The sequence below is a fragment of the Phoca vitulina genome, unplaced genomic scaffold (genome assembly GCF_004348235.1).
Source record: "Phoca vitulina isolate PV1807 unplaced genomic scaffold, GSC_HSeal_1.0 scaffold97, whole genome shotgun sequence".
In the NCBI taxonomy this organism is placed as follows: domain Eukaryota; kingdom Metazoa; phylum Chordata; class Mammalia; order Carnivora; family Phocidae; genus Phoca; species Phoca vitulina.
The window spans coordinates 1,844,954-1,863,524 of NW_022589800.1; the positions used below are offsets into that span (position 1 = coordinate 1,844,954).

Here is an 18,571-nt window from a genome sequence, read left to right on the forward strand (position 1 = left end):
CAGATGAAGAGGCTGGACTCAGTACTTCTATGTTCCTTCACTGTCTGGTTTCCCAAAATGACCAAAATTACCTTGAATGTAAATCTATACTATAAATACTATGTATATACCATATTTAATATATATTGTGTATCTATCTTAATAATATATATTATTAACTAGTATATTATTAATATATTAATGCATATTATTATTTCTATATGTTATTAAAATGGTATCACTCAAGGAGATAAAAACAGGTATATATTTTACTCTTGGCATCTAAGCCTCCAGAACAAGACCCACCATCAGAAAGGAGGCGGTACAAGCGAGAACAACTCATTCTTTTTCCACGGACCTTGGCCCCAAACCGTGAAGGCAGATCTGTAATGCCGTTTTCCTTAGATTAGTTGCACATAAACAACCTTGGACCTTCCCGGAGGGAGACACCCCATTCCATCCTTCACAGCTTCCACCTCATCCTCCTTCCCTCCCCCTCACACACCTACCACAAACCAGGACCACAGCCTGATTCTCAACCGAGGACTGGGATTGAATCTGAGTATCATTAGGAGAAAGCGATTTCACCTTCCTGTTCCTTGCTTTTCTCATATGAGGAGAGTAAAGAGGAGAAAACTATCAACCATCTATGGCTAGGCTGGAGACTAAGTGACACAAAGTAATTGCAAAACACCAGGTAGTAAATATGGGATCAAGAAATAGACTGTAAATGTCAGTTTTGGGATACCTACTTTCTGCCATTGTACTCTATAGGAAATTAATGCTTCTTCAGTGCTTGCCTGATGCAGATCTTTGCCTGGGGCAACTTCCTGATGGAATCCACCTTTGTGCAGCATGAGAACCAGGAAATATGGTTGCACAGCTACTGAGCTGTTGGTGCTTGACGTCACACAGGGCTAGAATCACGTGAAACAGTGAAGCGCCTTCATGCAAATTGCCAGAAGGTGCCTCATTTGACAGACCAATGAGCCATTATGCCCCCTCAGGGACACCAATTCTGAATAGATTGTTCGGAGCTAAAGCAACTCTTCCCTGGGACACAGGGCTTGGCAACTGAAGCACAGAGGGTTTCTGTGCTAACATGTGCCCTCAGCTGGCTTTCTCTGAGCAGGGCACAGCCCATTCAACATGCCTGTTCTTGACCCCAGCCTTACCTTGTCAAGATCACACCCAAAGTATAAATGCAAATACTGCTTGGGACCTGGGTGCCCCACCCTGATCTGCGGGCCACAGACGATTTGCTTTTAAGCAACATACCAACGAGTTAGACTCCTGTTATAGCACTCCTTTAGAAAAAAAAAGTTTATTATTTTTTCCAAATTATAAAAATTATACATGCAAAATATGGCGATAGGATGGCACAGAAAAGTATAGAAAAGGAAATAAAAAGTACCCATTAGCACTCTATTCCCTAGCGGCAATAGCTGGTATATCTATCACTGAATTTGTCTCATATATATGTATTTTTTTTCTATAATTAGATTTTACCTCCACAGACATCATTGTTAATGGCATCCAGGTTTTTAGAAGGGTGTTATAGCGAGGTTTCCATATGTGAATCAGGATTAAGTGGTTGTTTCTTGTTTTTCCTGGACTTGATGACCTTGAAGAAGAAAGAGATGAAGACAGAGCAGTTGAGATGCGGCTGATTCTTTCTCCCTGCACTGACTCTTTCTCCCAGCCACTGACTACATCCCCTTCTCTCTTCTTCCTGTAAAGCTCTCACTCTCACCTCTCGCCTTCAGTGAATTCCTGTCCTTTGATTCACCCCCCAACCTTGATTGAGATCCTGAAATGAGATAGTCACTCACACACAGCATGAGTACATGTGGACAGGGCAGGAGAGAGGAAGGAGCAGATGTACTCAATGCAAAGAGCTGAGGGGGAAGGTTCTCACTGGGAAGACAGGTGGGAGGAGAGTGTGAGGCTGTGAGGGAAAGGCTGGAAAGTTTGAGGGCCTCAGAACTGGAGAGACCTAAGAGTGGGTGACTGCTGTGTGTCTGAATGCATCAACCTTTGTATTGATCTGTTTCACTCTGGTATTAGCCTTTGATGGTCTTCCCACAATCCCTCATGGATGTGTGTGACAAAGAACATGGACTTAGTCCTTTAGTACCAACCCCATCTGTCTGTGTAGACCAGTCTGTATATCTCATTAAAGGCAGCTCACTTTGTGTTTTGACATATTCAGGGGCACTGTTGATCATTTAGGTCTGGTATGAGCTCTCTTTAACATCCTCTGGGATAGATGACATTTCCCCCATATTTTAGATGAAGGACCTGAGGTTCTTGGTATTTAAGTCCACTAGCCAGTTAGGAAATCACAGAGCCAGGATTTGAAGCAAATCTGCCTTAATGAAGCCCAAATATACTAAATAATCTCCCTTCTTTGATACATTCAACCGATTCTACAATACTTAGCTAATTTTATATACTTGGAAGGCCTCTCTAGGGTTTCTCTCTTCAACATGATTAAAAATCTCTTTCTTTAAAAAAAGAAAGAATGATGGAAAGGACAGTCAGTCTAGTTTTCTTTAAGTCTTCTATGTTGGAAAAATGATGTTCCCCAGAAGTTCCCACCTTGATGAAACTGTGAATTACAGATCTCAGCTGTCTCGGATCCGCACTTAGTTCAAAGCAGATGAGTTTGAGTTTATCACCTTCCTCACAGTTGATTTTGGTAAGTCGTCCATACACCAAGACCTCCATCTTCCCTGTATTATCTTGTATTTCATACAAAATGATGTGTTCATTCAACACTTTTTTCTGCAAAAGAAAATCAACACCCTTCTCCTGAGAACTGGATCAGGTTTCCACATCTATGAGAAACACAGGGTGTGGGTGTAAACTTTTGTCTTTGACAGGTTAATATGAGCTGGAGGTTCAGAACGAGGGGTGGCAAATAGCTTAAAATATTTTGTTCAGAGAATTCTTATGAGTCTGAGGATTGCCACTAATCATCATTAAGTAGATTATGTCATTTCTGTAATTCTTCTCCATTGTCTATTTATTCACTCCTCCCATTCTGCCTGAATCCTGAATCTAGATCATCTAGTCCCATTGTTCTAGGTTCCTTCTCACTCACTACTCACTAATTCTGCATATGCACCTGTGTGCACAGCCACTTACACAGAGGGCGCAGGAAACAACAGGGGTAGAAGGAAAGAGCCACCCTAGAAGACACCTTTAATGGAATATGGAACAAAACTTCCCATAGAAAAGTAAGGTTGGCTCAACTTAGTATTTCCATGATGAGTTGGGACAGAAATACCTTCACTAATTCTAAGAATTAACCCAAATTCTGCATTTTATTGACCATATTAATAAATTAAGTATTTAAAAAAAATTTTGGGGGGGGAGGGGTCATTGGAGATGGAGAGAGAGAATCTTAAGCAGACTCCACACCCAGCATGGAGACCAATGTGGGGCTCAATCTCAGAACCCTGAAATCATGACCTGAGCTGAAATCAAGAGTTGGACGCTTAACTGACTGAGCCACCCAGGTGCCACATAAATTGAGTATTAAACAACATGATTTCTCTAGTCTTTTCAATATCTATATTTCCTATTAGATAATGCCAAAGTCAGTTGCCGTACAATATTTTGATGAGTGAATGTGAAGAGAAGAGCACTTTAGGATTCAGATGATCAGAATCTTAGCTAACTGTTGGAAACAGCTGCATTTTAGGGCAGAGTCATCTTTTTATTTTTTACTCTGGTTGTCAAAACTAGCATCCAAGTTTGGGAGGGTAACTATTCACAGTTAACTTAAGCTGTCACTGAAATGGATGAAACAAAACTCAAACAAAATCATAAGGATATGTATACTAATAGAAAGTCTGCACTGTACTGGGCCAGGATACCTGTGAATGGATCATCATATCTGATAAGTGCCAAGGATTCTGGGAAATCTCTTTCTGTAGAATTTGCATGGCATTACCTTGGGAAGCAGAATATGAAGAGTTTTTCTATCCCGTATCCTGAAGTGGGAAGCTTCTACCCAACTACTCTGGTCACTGGGGCCTTGAGTTCCTGTGTTTCAGAAGTTAACCAAACTCTACTTGGCAAGTCAGACCTTCAAATTCTGGGGTTGCAGAAGAAATAGTACAAAACAATGGTGTTGGGCTTACCTTATGCACCTGATATATCCCACTCACAAATGTTCCTGGCTCCTGTGAGTAAAGATTATTGATTTTAGGAGTTGCATTTGCATTTTGGATCAGTCTGCTTGAGATTTCCATCTTTCGGTCAGCATTGACATCAGACACACAAGTGGCTTTGTACACCTCCAGGAACCCATTGCGACCATGGTAATCTGATATGGTGATGACTTTCTTTGGGATGAACTTCTCCTTCAGGCTGACATGAAAAACCTTCACTTGGAAGAATTGGCTCTCAGTAGCCACAGTGGCATGGAACATCTTTCTCTCTGCTTCCATGAGATCATATGCAAATGGTTCTGTTGCTTTCAGCACCATCACTTCCTTGGGGCCCTTCTGGAAACCCTCTTCTATGGAAGCTTCTCTAGGTACAGCCTTCAATCTTGGTTTCTATGTGGAAGTACACATCAAAAAGAGCCACAGTTAAGAAAGGGAATACACAGTCACTTTCTAGTGCGAGTCACCTAGGCTCAATGTTGAGCCTCCAGAAATACCTGATTGGATAGATTTGGAAAAAAATGAGCTAGGCAGAAATGGCTGACCTGGTATAATGTAGCCTGTGAAAGACATGGAGAAGAGTTAAACATAATTTTATTTATTTTCTTCATTATTTTATGAGTTTGGGAGGAATAATATTTTTTCTTTAAATGTGATTAATCCAAGATAAAAAGTATTTCTCCTAGGAGAGCTCTGTCAAGCATAGAGGAAGTGGGCAATAGCCATGTTGTCATGAAGGGATTCCCAGTAGAGATGAGGATGAATATATCATCTTAATTTACCAATCAATTCATTTTAGTGAGCAAAGTAAGATATAAATAGGGAAGGAAATAAATCATCCTAACAGCACTGACAGTGGGAAAGGCTCCAGTCAGAAACCACTGATTTCATCTGGAATCAATCCCAGTAGAAGTCACAACTGAAAGACAGAAACCACTAGCCCTTTTCCAAGAAGTACCGTGCTAAAAAGAGATTAAACAAGCACTGGAGAATCTCATGAACTTCACTAATTTGGAAATGCCCTGGCTCCAGGCTCTTGAAGAGTAGCAGAATGAGCCATCTGAAAATATGCTTCCTTGGCATAGAATTATTTTGAGCTGATTATTTAAAAAAATAGCAGATATAGGAAAAGCTCTACAAAGAGAATAGAAATTGCCCTTTTGTAAGGAACATGCCATTTGTAAGAGTGTCTCTCTCTCCACCAGGAAGAGAAGGACAACTCTAAATCACAAGAAAATCTTATGATGAAAAATGACCTGACTGAAATCTGCATAACAAACACCCTTGTTTATCCACTTTTCCTGGTAATCTCCATAAGTGGCCTCCACACCTTCCTTTCTCTTGTCTTTAGCTGAAGATGATATTTTAGCCAGTGGTTTAGTCCACCTCAGGGAGTTACTAATTTTTCCCTGGTTTCTCCCAGGTATATATGAAGTATATATATTATAACAAACTTCTGCTTGTTTTTCTCTTATTAATCTTGTCTCTTATTATAGGGGTCTCAGCCAAGAACTTAGAAGGGTAAAGGAGGAGAATAATTTCCCCCTTTACCACACTTCTCTGTTGGAATAATGGCAGGACCCTGAGGAGAAGCATGTCAGTGGAGAAGCCAAGTGTCAGGGGAATTTCTCTGACATCCTGTCTCCCCAGTGGCCTGAATCACATAAGAGTTTCAGGAGAGCACTTGGAATTGGAGGGAAGTATTGATATATAAAAGGAAGTAAAGGAAGTATGAAGGCAAGGAGAAAGGTGGGTCCCAGGGTCAAGTATGAGGCCACAAGTTGGCTGTCATGGAGACTAGCAATGCTTCTTGTGATCTGACTTGGAAAACTATTATGGATCTACCCTGAGGCTCATGGAAGCATATCTAATGGACACATGTTCTTCTTTTGCTCATTGCAGGTCTGAGGAATACTGGAAATAACCTAAAGTCAAATAATACAGAATTATTTTTCTAATTTATGGAATAACTGTGTAATTTCCCTTATACATTAAAATAAGAATTTAAATCTACATTGGTTGACTTAAATAGCACTTTAAGGCATATTAAGTGACAAAAAACCCCTCAAACTGGATTATAGAAAAATATATGTCATGCGACAAAATGATATTTTTTGTACATACATAACAAAGGGTAAAATCAGAAAGACTATTTTCAAAATGTGACGTTTGATGTAAGAGAGATCACACAGTAAAATTTTACCTATTTTTGTCTGTGTATCTCCATTTCCTAAATTTCCTAAGATAATATTATTTATGTAATAAAAAATGGGAGAGGAAGAATGGGTGATAGTGCTCTGGTTGACTCTGTATTTCTACACCTTCTTCCACATAAGCGGTCTCTGTTGTGCATTGAGGAAAACACAAAAATAAAATCAAACAAATAAATGACCTATTAAATCCCATGTGGAATAAGGATGATTATCTGTCCACTGGCTCTTAGGTTATTTTAATGCAGAGGGGGATATAATTAGAGTTGGAATTTGAATTTAGGTGGGATATTAAAATATATACTCAGTAAATAAATGAGTGATTTAAATAAAGAAATAATTGTATGCAGTTGGGGATTACTAAGAAGCCCTTCCAGGGTTCTTTTGATCCTTGTCAACAGCTAACAAGGAAGGGAAATACTGGAAACAGGCACTCTGTACCTTGGTTAAGGAACTGCTGGATGGGATTTTTGGCAGCGTCTGCAGAATGCAGGGAGGACTTGCATTTGGGCATGTGCTGGTTGCTGAAGTTTCTAGAAGCTGACTCTGTTCCTGGAATAGCTGCATCCTTATGGTGTCATCAATTTTGGTGGTTATATCACCTCGTCTCCATAGAAAAATAGACTTTTGTTCTTTTTTGTGGTTGTTTCCGAAATTAGATGAAATATAATATGCTTTCATTTCATTCTTACTCTGTAAAACAGGACCTTAACTCTACTAATTAGATCCTGTTGCAGGGGGAATAGGAGTGAATATGTAGACATCCTACCCTTACCTTTCTCTCATCTCAACCAGGATTAGACATCTCACTCTGCAAATCTTAAAAGTTCAGATGACCGAAATTTCATTGGTCTGAGATAGAATATGGTGGCTCTACATTTCCTGCAGAACTGGTCCAAATCAATTGATGAGGTATAACTCTCAGAGCTATCTTTCTGTTGTAAGGATAGCATGTCTCACACAAGGTTGGCCACATTTATGGGCACTTATTAACTCAGCCTTTCTCATCAAGTACATCAGGTTCTATCATCCGCTCTTCAGCATTTAGAAGATCCAGCCCTCCATCCAGTAGGAGCTCTAATCCTAACCCTGATGGAGACGTTCTCTCAACATGTGATTTCTCAGCCACGGATTCTGCTATCTTTACAGAGTGGGTCAGACAACCTGAAACTTTCAGCATTCTGAGCTGTATTCAGTATATTCAATATCCCACCCAAACCATGGCCACTGGCTGTACATTTTCTCAGTAAGGTTGGGAAATATTGCGGTAATCATGGGCCTTTACTGCCTTTCATTGCTTAATGAAAGCTATTAAATATTCATCACATTAGTTAATTAGCCACAGTTTTTAGCACTTCTGACATTCAGTAATCTCATTTTTAAAGTGCCAATTGTTGAAAGGCATATAACAGAGCTGCCTCTGTAGGGCAGCTTCTTGATTACACAACCTCTGGCCAGCCTGGGCACCTGGCATATGGAAACAACCCCAAACCTAACACTAACTGCTTAAATGTATAAAAATGAATTGTAGACATTTTAACATCAGCATATCTACTCTAGATTTGGGATATGCCAACTAAATGTTAAACTTTAGATTTCAAAGTCTGGATTTGAATCCAGTACCAAGTAAATGCCCAGTGCACAGAAATGTCTTCATCATTGTTTTTCCATGGATTTTCAGAAGTTTGTACTCTGCTCTGATAAACAGTATTTCATGGTTTATGATGACCCTGTTGACGGCAACTCTGTTATAAGTAACCTTATAAAAGTAGTCTCTCCATTCATATCAGCCACATATACTTAGTCATCTTATTGACAGGATCATCTTGAGCTATTACTTTTTAAAATTCAGTGATCATAAACTGGAATCACAGTAATAGGACTTAGATGATGAAAATATAATCTTCATTTGGATAATAGTTTGAATGCATAAGCAGGTCATTTTCTCTAAGAGTATATCCTCCACCTCCCACCTGGTTCACGAATCATGCCATTCTGTGCTGTTTGCTTCAAGGACATATAAAGCAGAAATCAAAGGTGAGAGTGATCTGTTCATGGCTTTGGATCCAAAAAAGCAAACAAAGCACACATCTTAGAGAAAATCCTTGGGAGACCCTGAGATGAGTCAGAGCAAGGCTTTCCTACTCACGTAATGAAGCACAGACTGAATGGTCAGAAACCCTTTTGGCAGGGGTCCTGCGCATGTGGCCAGACCTCAGAGGAGGAATGATAGCATAGGACACATAGGTGTAAGAGGCTGAGGGGGCAGAGGAGCCTCCCTGGGGTCCCTGTGCTCCCAGGAAGTTTCAGGGCAGCAGAAGGATTCTTAAGTGAGAAGAAATGACTGTGTCACATATACAGGCAGATGGGGATGTAGAAACTGTCACTTCTAAGCCAGTATGCATGGCAAAGGTAGAGTTATCTTGAGATGGGCACCTATGTCATTGTCATGGCAAGGAGACAGGGGGACTGAAGTTCCAATGACCAGATAAGGTCACAGCCATGGCTGCCTGGTCTGGAGGCAAACAGGCAGAGGTTGCTAGCTCCATCCAATAAGTATGTCCTGGAGAGACTGTGGAGGAATTATCAGTTATGGAGGCTGACATCAGGAAGAAGAAGGAGACAGAACTTGAGAAACCTTGTCCATAAGGAGTCTGCCTTCAACTCTATGTGTGTTTTGGGGGCGGGGTCCAGCCTGGGTCAGGGGGCAGCTTAGGGTCAGGTAATAAAGTATACTAGAAGTCAGTGACTAAAATGCTGCCTTGCCAATCCCTCAGGTTGCCTGTGTATTCACCACAGAATGGACATTGTACCCCCGAGTGCTGGCAGCCCCTGGGGCCATGTCAGGGCAATACAAAGGCAGGCTAGGAAAAAGCTGATGCATGTTTGTAGGCACTCACCTGTCTACCCTTGTCCTGTCTTTCCCTATCATCTGAGGTTATTGTCCGGGAAGAAAGGAGAACTTAGACTCATTATAATGGTTGCAAAAGCTGGGAATGAAAAATAAAGGGACCCATGAAAGGGAGCAGTGGGAAGATGGGATGTATTGTGGTCTGAGCAGCGGGGAGGACTTGTCAGAGGAAATGAGTCAACCTGGGGTCTGAAGGGGGTGTCTCTGGGCCCGTGAAAAGATAGGAGCAATGAATTCCAAATCACAGAAATGGAATATGTTTATACAGCTGATGTGGGAGCGAGCACTGAATGCTGGACATGAATCCAGAAGAATGGTCAGTAAATCAAGAAGAAATGGATGAATAGAGAACATAGGGGATAAACATCCTCTTTTATTCATCTCTAATTGTCTAGCCACATCCCACCCCTACTCCTGGACCAAGCCAGTAACCCTCTTGAGATTGATTAAGAATTATGTCAAAATGCATACCTTGCAAGTAGCAAAAGGCTTCTAATACAACAAAATCTCAGTATCTACATTTGATAAACTAATGGGAGGTTTTTGGTGTTTAGAGTATTTACACATTGTAAGGAATTACCGAGAAGCTCTCTCAAGGTCATGACGAGTCCAATAGCGTGTTGTGGAGAGGTATAAGTAGTGGGAAGAGGAAGATGGTACCTTGGTTGAGGAACTGCTGCCTGCGGTTGGTGGAGGCATCTGAGGAGTCTGAGGGTTGCTGCACGTTGACTGTGTACTGGTTACAGAAGGTCCTGGAAGCTGACTCTGTCCCTGGGTTGGTTGCATCCTCTTAGATTCATCATTTTGTGTGGTTTCCATTTTCATTTTCTGAAAGTAGTTTTTCCCCCTGGTTAATGGTTTTCAATGTCAGATAAACCAGGACATCTCTATCTCTCTTCCTGTCTCTTCCTCCCTCACATTCCCCGCTTCACTCTCTCTTTCTCTCCTCTCCCCCTAACACACACGAGGATCTTCACTCTGGAATTACAGCACATATTTAGATACCTCCAACATCTCCCCAGCTCAGACACCAACCAGGATTACAAATGCTGCTCTGCAAATTTTAACAACTCAGATAATTCCAATTTCATTGCTCTGTTGTGGAATTCTCTTCTACTTCTGCTGCAGACTGGCCTATGTCTCTTCTCCAGGAGAACACTTCATTTATGGACTGATAGAAAATCCTACCAGGCTCTAAGAAGAGCAGGTCTCAGAAGAATATCGGCTGGGTTTAAGGATGTTTTATTAACCAGGTCTTTATCTCCTTGCACCTTAAGCAAATAAGCATACTGGTGTCCATCCCCTGTTCTTCGGGTCTAGAAAACCCCATCTACATCCATTTGGATGCTTTGTTTATCATCCCAGAGAGATTCCCTCGGACTCATAATTCTAGAGGCAGGATTCTGACCAAGCAACCAAATCCTTCAGAGATCTCAACAACACACAGGCTCCTGCAGGAATTGCCCCAGGCCATTCCAAGTACCTGGATTTTCATAATTGTTAAGCAAGGGCAGGAAGCGTCAGTAAAATCTATGTTCTTGACTACTATTACTCTTACTAGTGAAAGCCCATTTGTGCCATTCTACATCTAATATAAATTTGCCACAGTTCTACCACTTTGGTGATTCATTTGTCTGATAAATAAAGTGTCACTAGTTGATAAAGCTGTGGATGAGGGAGCTCCTGAAAATAGCTGCTCTGGTGCACAGCTTCCTGATTAGAGCCACATTGGACCACCCCCTGCCCCTCATTCCTCATTAGAAGGTGTTCAGAGCCTGGGCAGTGGAAACAAAGTCCAGACATGACCCTGTCTAGTCATCAATTAAAAAAAATAAATTAATAACTATTGTAACATCCACACTCCTGCCATGTACTCAGTAGTGCCCAGTAAGAGTTCAAGTGTAGAGTTAGTGACTTTCACTGTCTGGCTGACCCTTTTAGAAGACTGTTAACCTCTACAAACCTCATTTTTCTCATCGGTGAAATGGGACTAACAATACCATCTGAGTGATAAATAATAAATGGTCTTATAAGGAAGGACGAGATCACTCACACAAAGCACATAGATATTAGAATCTAGTCACTAAATATTCAATACAGAGAAATGTCAAGAATGTCATTAGTATTTCATGTCGATGCAGGGAGCATGTATTTCCACTCTGATGTGCAGATGTTTCATGCTATATGTGTGACCCTCTTGATGGCATGAGAAATGCTTTCCTAAAAGAAATCAAAACCCCAACCCTCACACCAGTCAGAATGCCTAAAATTAACTTGTCAGGAAACAACAAATTTTGTCAAGGATGGAAAGGGGAACCCTCTTACACTGTGGATGATGTAAGGTGGTGCAGCCAGTCTGGAAAACAGTATGGAGATTCCTCAAAAAGTTGAAAATAGAGCTACCCTATGACCCAGCAATTGCACTACTAGGTATTTACCCCAAAGATACAAATGTAATGATCCAAAGGGACACCTGCACTCCAATGCTTATACCAGCAATATCCAAAGTATCCTAACTGGGGAAAGGGCCAAGATGTCCATCGACAGATGAATGGATAAAGAAGATGTGGCATACACACACACACACACACACACACACACACACACACACACACAGGAACATTACTCAGCCATCAAAAAGGATGGATTCTTGCCATTTATGTCGAAATGGATGGAACTGGAGGGTATTTTGCTGAGCTAAATAAGTCAATCAGAGAAAGACAAGTATCATATAGTTTCACTCTTATGTGGAATATAAGAAACAGTGCAGAGGATCATCGGGGAAGGGAGGGAAAATGGAATGGAAAGAAATCAGAGGGGGAAACAAACCATGAGAGACTGTTAATTATAGGAACCAAACTGAGGGTTGCTGGAGTGGAGGTGTGTGGGGGGATGGGGTCACGGGGTGATGGGCATTAACGAGGGCACCAGAGGTGATGAGCACTGGGTGTTATGTGTAACTGATGAATTGTTGAACTGTACATATGAAACTAATGATGTATGGTATGTTGGCTAATTGAATTTAAATAAAAAAAAGAAGCTTCTCTATTTACTTCTGCCACATGAACTAATTTAAACACATTGACAAGAACATTGTGAGCTTCTCTCAAAATCATTTAAGCTGAAAGCTTCTATCTGAATAACAGGATTCATATGCTGAAAATATACTTTCTGAATGGATAATGTTTAAAAAATAATAACTGATCATTTTCCCAGAGGTTATTTCCCTCATCTCTCTGCCTTCAGCACACAGGATGTTCTGAGCAGTTTTTTTTTTTTAAATTTTATTATGTTATGTTAGTCACCATACAATACATCATTAGTTTTTGATGTAGTGATCCACGATCCATTGTTTTCATATAACACCCAGTGCTCCATGCAGTACGTGCCCTCCTTAATACCCATCACCGGGCTAACCAATCCCCCCTCCCCCCTCCCCTCTAAAACCCTGTTTGTTTCTCAGGTCCATAGTCTCTCATAGTTCATCTCTCCCTCCAATTCCCGCCCCCCCATTTTTCCCTTCCTTCTCCTAATGTCCTCCATGTTATTCCTTATGTTCCACAAATAAGTGAAACCATATGATAATTGACTTTCTCTGCTTGACTTATTTCACTTAGCATAATCTCCTCCAGTCCCATCCATGTTGATGTAAAAGTTGGGTATTCATCTTTTCTGATGGCTGAGTAATATTCCATTGTATATATGGACTACATCTTCTTTATCCATTCATCTGTTGAAGGGCATCTCGGCTCTTTCCACAGTTTGGCTATTGCGGACATTGCTGCTATGAACATTGGGGTGCATATGGCCCTTCTTTTCACTACATCTGTGTCTTTGGGGTAAATACCCAGTAGTGCAATTGCTGGGTCATAGGGTAGCTCTATTTTTAAATTTTTGAGGAACCTCCACACTGTTTTCCAAAGTGGCTGTACCAACTTGCATTCCCACCAACAGTGTAAGAGGGTTCCCCTTTCTCCTCAACCTCTCCAACATTTGTTGTTTCTTTCCCTGTCCATTTTTGCCATTCTAACTGGTGTAAGGTGGTATCTCAGTGTGGTTTTGATTTGGATTTCCCTGATGGCTAATGATGATGAACCTTTTTTCATGTGTCTGTTAGCCATTTGTATGTCTTCTTCAGAGAAGTGTCTTTTCATCTCTTCTGCCCACTTTTTGACTTGATTATTTGTTTTTTGGGTGTTGAGTTTGAGAAGTTCTTTATAGATCTTGGATACCAGCCCTTTATCTGTAGTGTCATTTGCAAATATCTTCTCCCATTCTGTGGGTTGCCTCTTTGTTTTGTTGACTGTTTCCTTTGCTGTGCAGAAGCTTTTTATCTTGATGAAGTCCCAAAAGTTCATTTTTGCTTTTGTTTCACTAGCTTTTGGAGATGTATCTTGATGAGCAGTTTTTTTTATTAAACAGTTTTTTATTTAACGACTGAGCCACTCAGGTGCCCTGAAACAGTTTTCTATTTAAATCAATTAATTAACATATAATGTATTATTGGTTTTAGAGGTACAGGCCTGTGATTCATCAGTCTTATATAATACCCAGTGCTCTTTTACATCACATGCCCTCCTTAATACCCATCACCCAGTTACCCCATTCCCCCCACCCACCTCCCCTCCTGCAACCCTCAGTTTGTTTCCTATGATTAAGAGTCTCTTATGGGGGCACCTGGGTGGCTCAGTTGGTTAAGTGGCTGTCCTCGGCTCGGGTCATGATCCCAGGGTCCTGGGATGGAGCCCCACTTTGGGCTCCCTGCTCAATGGGGAATCTGCTTCTCCCTCTCCTTCTGCCTGCTGCCCCCCCTGCTTGTGCTCTCTCTCTCTTTCAAATAAATAAATAAAATCTTAAAAAAAAAAAAAGTGTCTCTTATGGTTTGTCTCCCTCTCTGGTTTTGTTTTGTTTTATTTTTCCCTCCCTTCCCCTGTGATCCTCTGTTTTGTTTCTAAATTCCATATATCAGTGAGATCATATGATAATTGTCTTTCTCTGATTGACTTATTTTGCATAGCATAATACCCTCTAGTTCCAACCACGTCGTTGCAAATGGCAGGATTTCATTTTTTTAATGGCTGCATATTATTCCATTGTATATATATATATATATATACCACATCTTCCTACCCATTCATCTGTCGATGGACATCTGGGCTCTTTGCATGGCTTGGCTATTGTGGACATTGCTGCTATAAACTTTGGGGTGCAGGTGTCCTTTCAGATCACTACATTTTCATCTTTGTGGTAAATACCCAGTAGCGAAATTGCAGGGTCATAAGGTAGCTCTGTTTTCAACTTTCTGAGGAACCTCCATACTGTTCTCCAGAGTGGCTGCACCAGCTTGCATTCCCACCAACGGTGTAGGAGGATTCCCCTTTCTCTGCATCCTCACCAACATCTGTCATTTCCTGGCTTGTTAATTTTAGCCATTCTGACTGGTGTGAGATGGTATCACCTTGTGGTTTTGATTTGGATTTCCCTGATGCCAAGTGATGTTGAACATTTTTTCATGTGTCTGTTGGCCATTTGGATGTCTTCTTTGGAAAAATGTCTGTTCATGTCTTCTGCCCATTTCTTGATTGGATTATTTGTGCTTTCGGTGTTCAGTTTGATAAGTTCTTTAAAGATTTTTGATACTAGCCCTTTATCTGATATGTCATTTGCAAATATCTTCTCCCATTCTGTCAGTTGTCTTTTGGTTTTGTTGACTGTTTCCTTTGCTGTGCAAAAGCTTTTTATCTTGATGAAGTCCCAATAGCTCATTTTTGCCCTTGCTTCCCTTGCCTTTGGCGATGTTTCTGGGAAGAAGTTGCTGCAGCTGAGGTCGAAGAGGTTGTTGCCTGTGTTCTTCTCTAGGATTTTGATGGATTCCTGTCTCACATTTAGGTCCTTCATCCATTTTGAGTCTATTTTTGTGTGTGGTGTAAGGAAGTGGTCTAGTTTCATTCTTCTGCATGTGGCTGTCCAATTTTCCCAACACCATTTGTTGAAGAGACTGTCTTTTTTCCATTGGACATTCTTTCCTGCTTTGTCAAAGATTAGTTGACCATAGAGTTGAGGGTCCATTTCTGGGTTCTCTATTCTGTTCCATTGGTCTATGTGTCTGTTTTTGTGCCAGAACCATACTGTCTTGATGTTTAGAGCTTTGTAATAGAGCTTGAAGGAGGGAATTGTGATGCCACCAGCTTTTCTTTTCTTTTTTTTTTTTTCAACATTCCTCTGGCTATTTGGAGTCTTTTCTGGTTCCATACAAATTTTAGGATTATTTGTTTCATTTCTTTGAAAAAAGTGGATGGTATTTTGATAGGGATTGCATTAAATGTGTACATTGCTCTAGGTAGCATAGACATTTTCACAATATTTATTCTTCCAATCCATGAGCATGGAATGTTTTCCCATTTCTTTGTGTCTTCCTCAATTTCTTTCATGAGTATTCTATAGTTTTCTGAGTACAGATTCTTTGCCTCTTTGGTTAGATTTATTCCTAGGTATCTTATGGTTTGGGGTGCAACTGTAAATGGGATCGACTGGTTAATTTCTCTTTCTTCTGTCTTGTTGTTGGTGTATAGAAATGCAACTGCTTTCTGTGCATTGATTTTATATCCTGCCACTTACTGAATTCCTGTATGAGTTCTAGCAGTTTTGGGGTGGAGTCTTTTGGGTTTTCCACATAAAGTATCATATCATCTGCAGAGAGTGAGAGTTTGACTTCTTCTTTGCCGATTTGGATGCCTTTTATTTCTTTTTGTTGTCTGATTGCTGAGTCTAGGACTTCTAGTACTATGTTGAATAGCAGTGGTGATAGTGGACAACCCTGTCGTGGTCCTGACCTTAGGGGAAAAGGTCTCAGTTTTTCGCCATTGAGAATGATATTCACTGTGGATTTTTCATAGATGGCTTTTATGATATGGAGGTATATACACTTTATCCCTACACTCTGAAGGGGTTTAATCAAGAAAGGATGCTGTACTTGGTCAAATGCTTTTTCTGCATCTATTGAGAGGATCATATGGTTCTTGTTCTTTCCTTTATTATGTATTATATCACATTGATTAGTTTTCAGATGTTAAACCACCCTTGCAGCCCAGGAATAAATCCCACTTGGTCGTGGTGAATAATCCTTTTAATGTACTGTTGGATCCTATTGGCTAGTATTTTGGTGAGAATTTTTGCATCCATGTTCATCAGGGATATTGGTCTGTAATTCTCCTTTCTGATGGGGTCTTTGTCTGGTTTTGGGATCAAGGTAATGCTGGCCTCATAAAACGAGTTTGGAAGTTTTCCTTCCATTTCTATTTTTTGGAACAGCTTCAGAAGAATAGATATTAATTCTTTAAATGTTTGGTAGAATTCCCCTGGGAAGCTATCTGGCTCTGGGCTCTTGTTTGTTGGGAGATTTTTGATGACTGCTTCAATTTCCTTAGTGGTTTATAGCTCTGTTCAGGTTTTCTATTTCTTCCTGGTTCAGTTTTGGTAGTTTATACATCTCTATGAATGCATCCATTTCTTCCATATTATCTAATTTGCTGGCATAGAGTTGCTCATAATATGTTCTTATAATTGTTTGTATTTTTGGTGTTGGTTGTGATCTCTCCTCTTTCATTCATGATTTTATTTATTTGGGTCCTTTCTCTTTTCTTTTTGATAAGTCTGGCCAGGGGTTTATCCATCCTGTTAATTCTTTCAAAGAACCAGCTCCTAGATTTGTTGATCTGTTCTGTTCTTTTGGTTTCTATTTCATTGATTTCTGCTCTGATCTTTATTATTTCTTTTCTCATGCTGCATTTAGCTTTATTTGCTGTTCTTTCTCCAGCTCCTTTAGGTGTAAGATTAGGTTGTGTATTGGAGACCTTTCTTGTTTCTTGAGAAAGGCCTGTATTGCTATATACTTTCCTCTTAGGACTGCCTTTGCTGCATCCCAAAGATTTTGAATAGCTGTGTTTTCATTTTCATTTGTTTCCATGAGTTTTTTTAATTCTTCTTTAATTTCCTTGTTGACCCATTCATTCTTTAGTAGGATGCTCTTTAGCCTCCATATATTTGAGTTCTTTCCAACTTTCCTCTTGTGATTGAGTTCTAGTTTCAAACATTGTGGTCCAAAAATATGAAGGAAATGATCCCAATCTTTTGGTACCAGTTGAGACCTGATTTGTGACCTAAGATGTGATCTATTCTGGAGAATGTTCCATGGGCACTAGAGAAGAATGTGCATTCTGTTGCTTTGGGATGGAATGTTCTAAATATATCTGTGAAGTCCATTTGGTCCAGTGTGTCATTTAAAGTCTTTATTTCCTTGTTGATTTTTTGCTTAGATGATCTGTCCATTTCAGTGAGGGGGTTGTTAAAGTCCCCCACTATTATTGTATTGTTGTCGATGTGTTTCTTTGATTTTGTTATTAATTGGCTTATATAATTGGCTGCTCCCATGTTAGGGGCCTAGATATTTATAATTGTTAGATCTTCTTGTTGGCTAGACCCTTGAAGTAGGATATAGTGTCCTTCCTCATCTCTTATTACAGTCTTTGGTTTAAAATCTAATTTGTCTGATATAAGGATTGCCACCCCAGCTCTCTTTTGATGTCCATTAGCATGGTAGATGGTTTTCCTCCCCCTCACTTTCAATCTGGAGGTGTCTTTGGAGCTAAAATGAGTCTCTTGCAGACAGCATATTGATGGGTCTTGTTTTTTAATCTAATCTGATAGCCTGTGTCTTTTGATTGGGGCATTTAGCCCATTTACATTCAGGGTAACTATTGAAAGACATGAATTTAGTGCCATTGTATTGCCTGTAAGGTGACTGTTACTGTATATTGTCTCTATTCCTTTCTGGTCTATGTTACTTTTAGGCTCTCTCTTTGCTTAGAGGACCCCTTTTAATATTTCTTGTAGGGCTGGTTTGGTGTTTGCAAATTCTTTTAGTTTTTGTTTGTCCTGGAAGATTTTTATCTCTCTTTCTATTTTGAATGACAGCCTAGCTGGATATAGTGTTCTTGGCTGCATATTTTTCTCATTTAGTACTCTGAATATATCACGCCAGTCCTTTCTGACCTGCCAGGTCTCTGTGGATAGGTCTGTTGCCAATCTAATGTTTCTACCATTGTAGGTTACATATCTCTTGTCCTGAGCTGCTTTCAGGATTTTCTCTTTGTCTCTGAGACTCATAAGTTTTACTATTAGATGTCGGGGTGTTGACCTATTTTTATTGATTTTGATAAGGGTTCTTTGTGCCTCCTGGATTTTGATGCCTGTTTCCTTCCCCAGATTAGGGAAGTTCTCTGCTATAATTTGCT

The 18,571-nt window shown here is 40.2% G+C and overlaps 1 protein-coding gene across 1 annotated transcript in view; it reads right to left on the reverse strand.

Annotated features, from left to right (window-relative positions):
• Positions 1 to 242: 242 nt before the first annotated feature.
• The window catches only part of LOC116627476 (interferon-activable protein 203-like), a 30,263-nt gene continuing 11,934 nt past the window's right edge, over positions 243 to 18,571 (reverse strand). Inside the window, exons 5-8 of the mRNA XM_032397239.1 lie at positions 9,939 to 10,106; positions 4,131 to 4,550; positions 2,581 to 2,766; positions 243 to 1,603 (exon numbers count right to left, since the gene is read on the reverse strand). Of these exons, the coding sequence (XP_032253130.1) occupies positions 1,535 to 1,603; positions 2,581 to 2,766; positions 4,131 to 4,550; positions 9,939 to 10,106 (843 nt within the window). The 3' untranslated portion in view covers positions 243 to 1,534. The remainder of the gene's footprint in view (positions 1,604 to 2,580; positions 2,767 to 4,130; positions 4,551 to 9,938; positions 10,107 to 18,571) is intronic.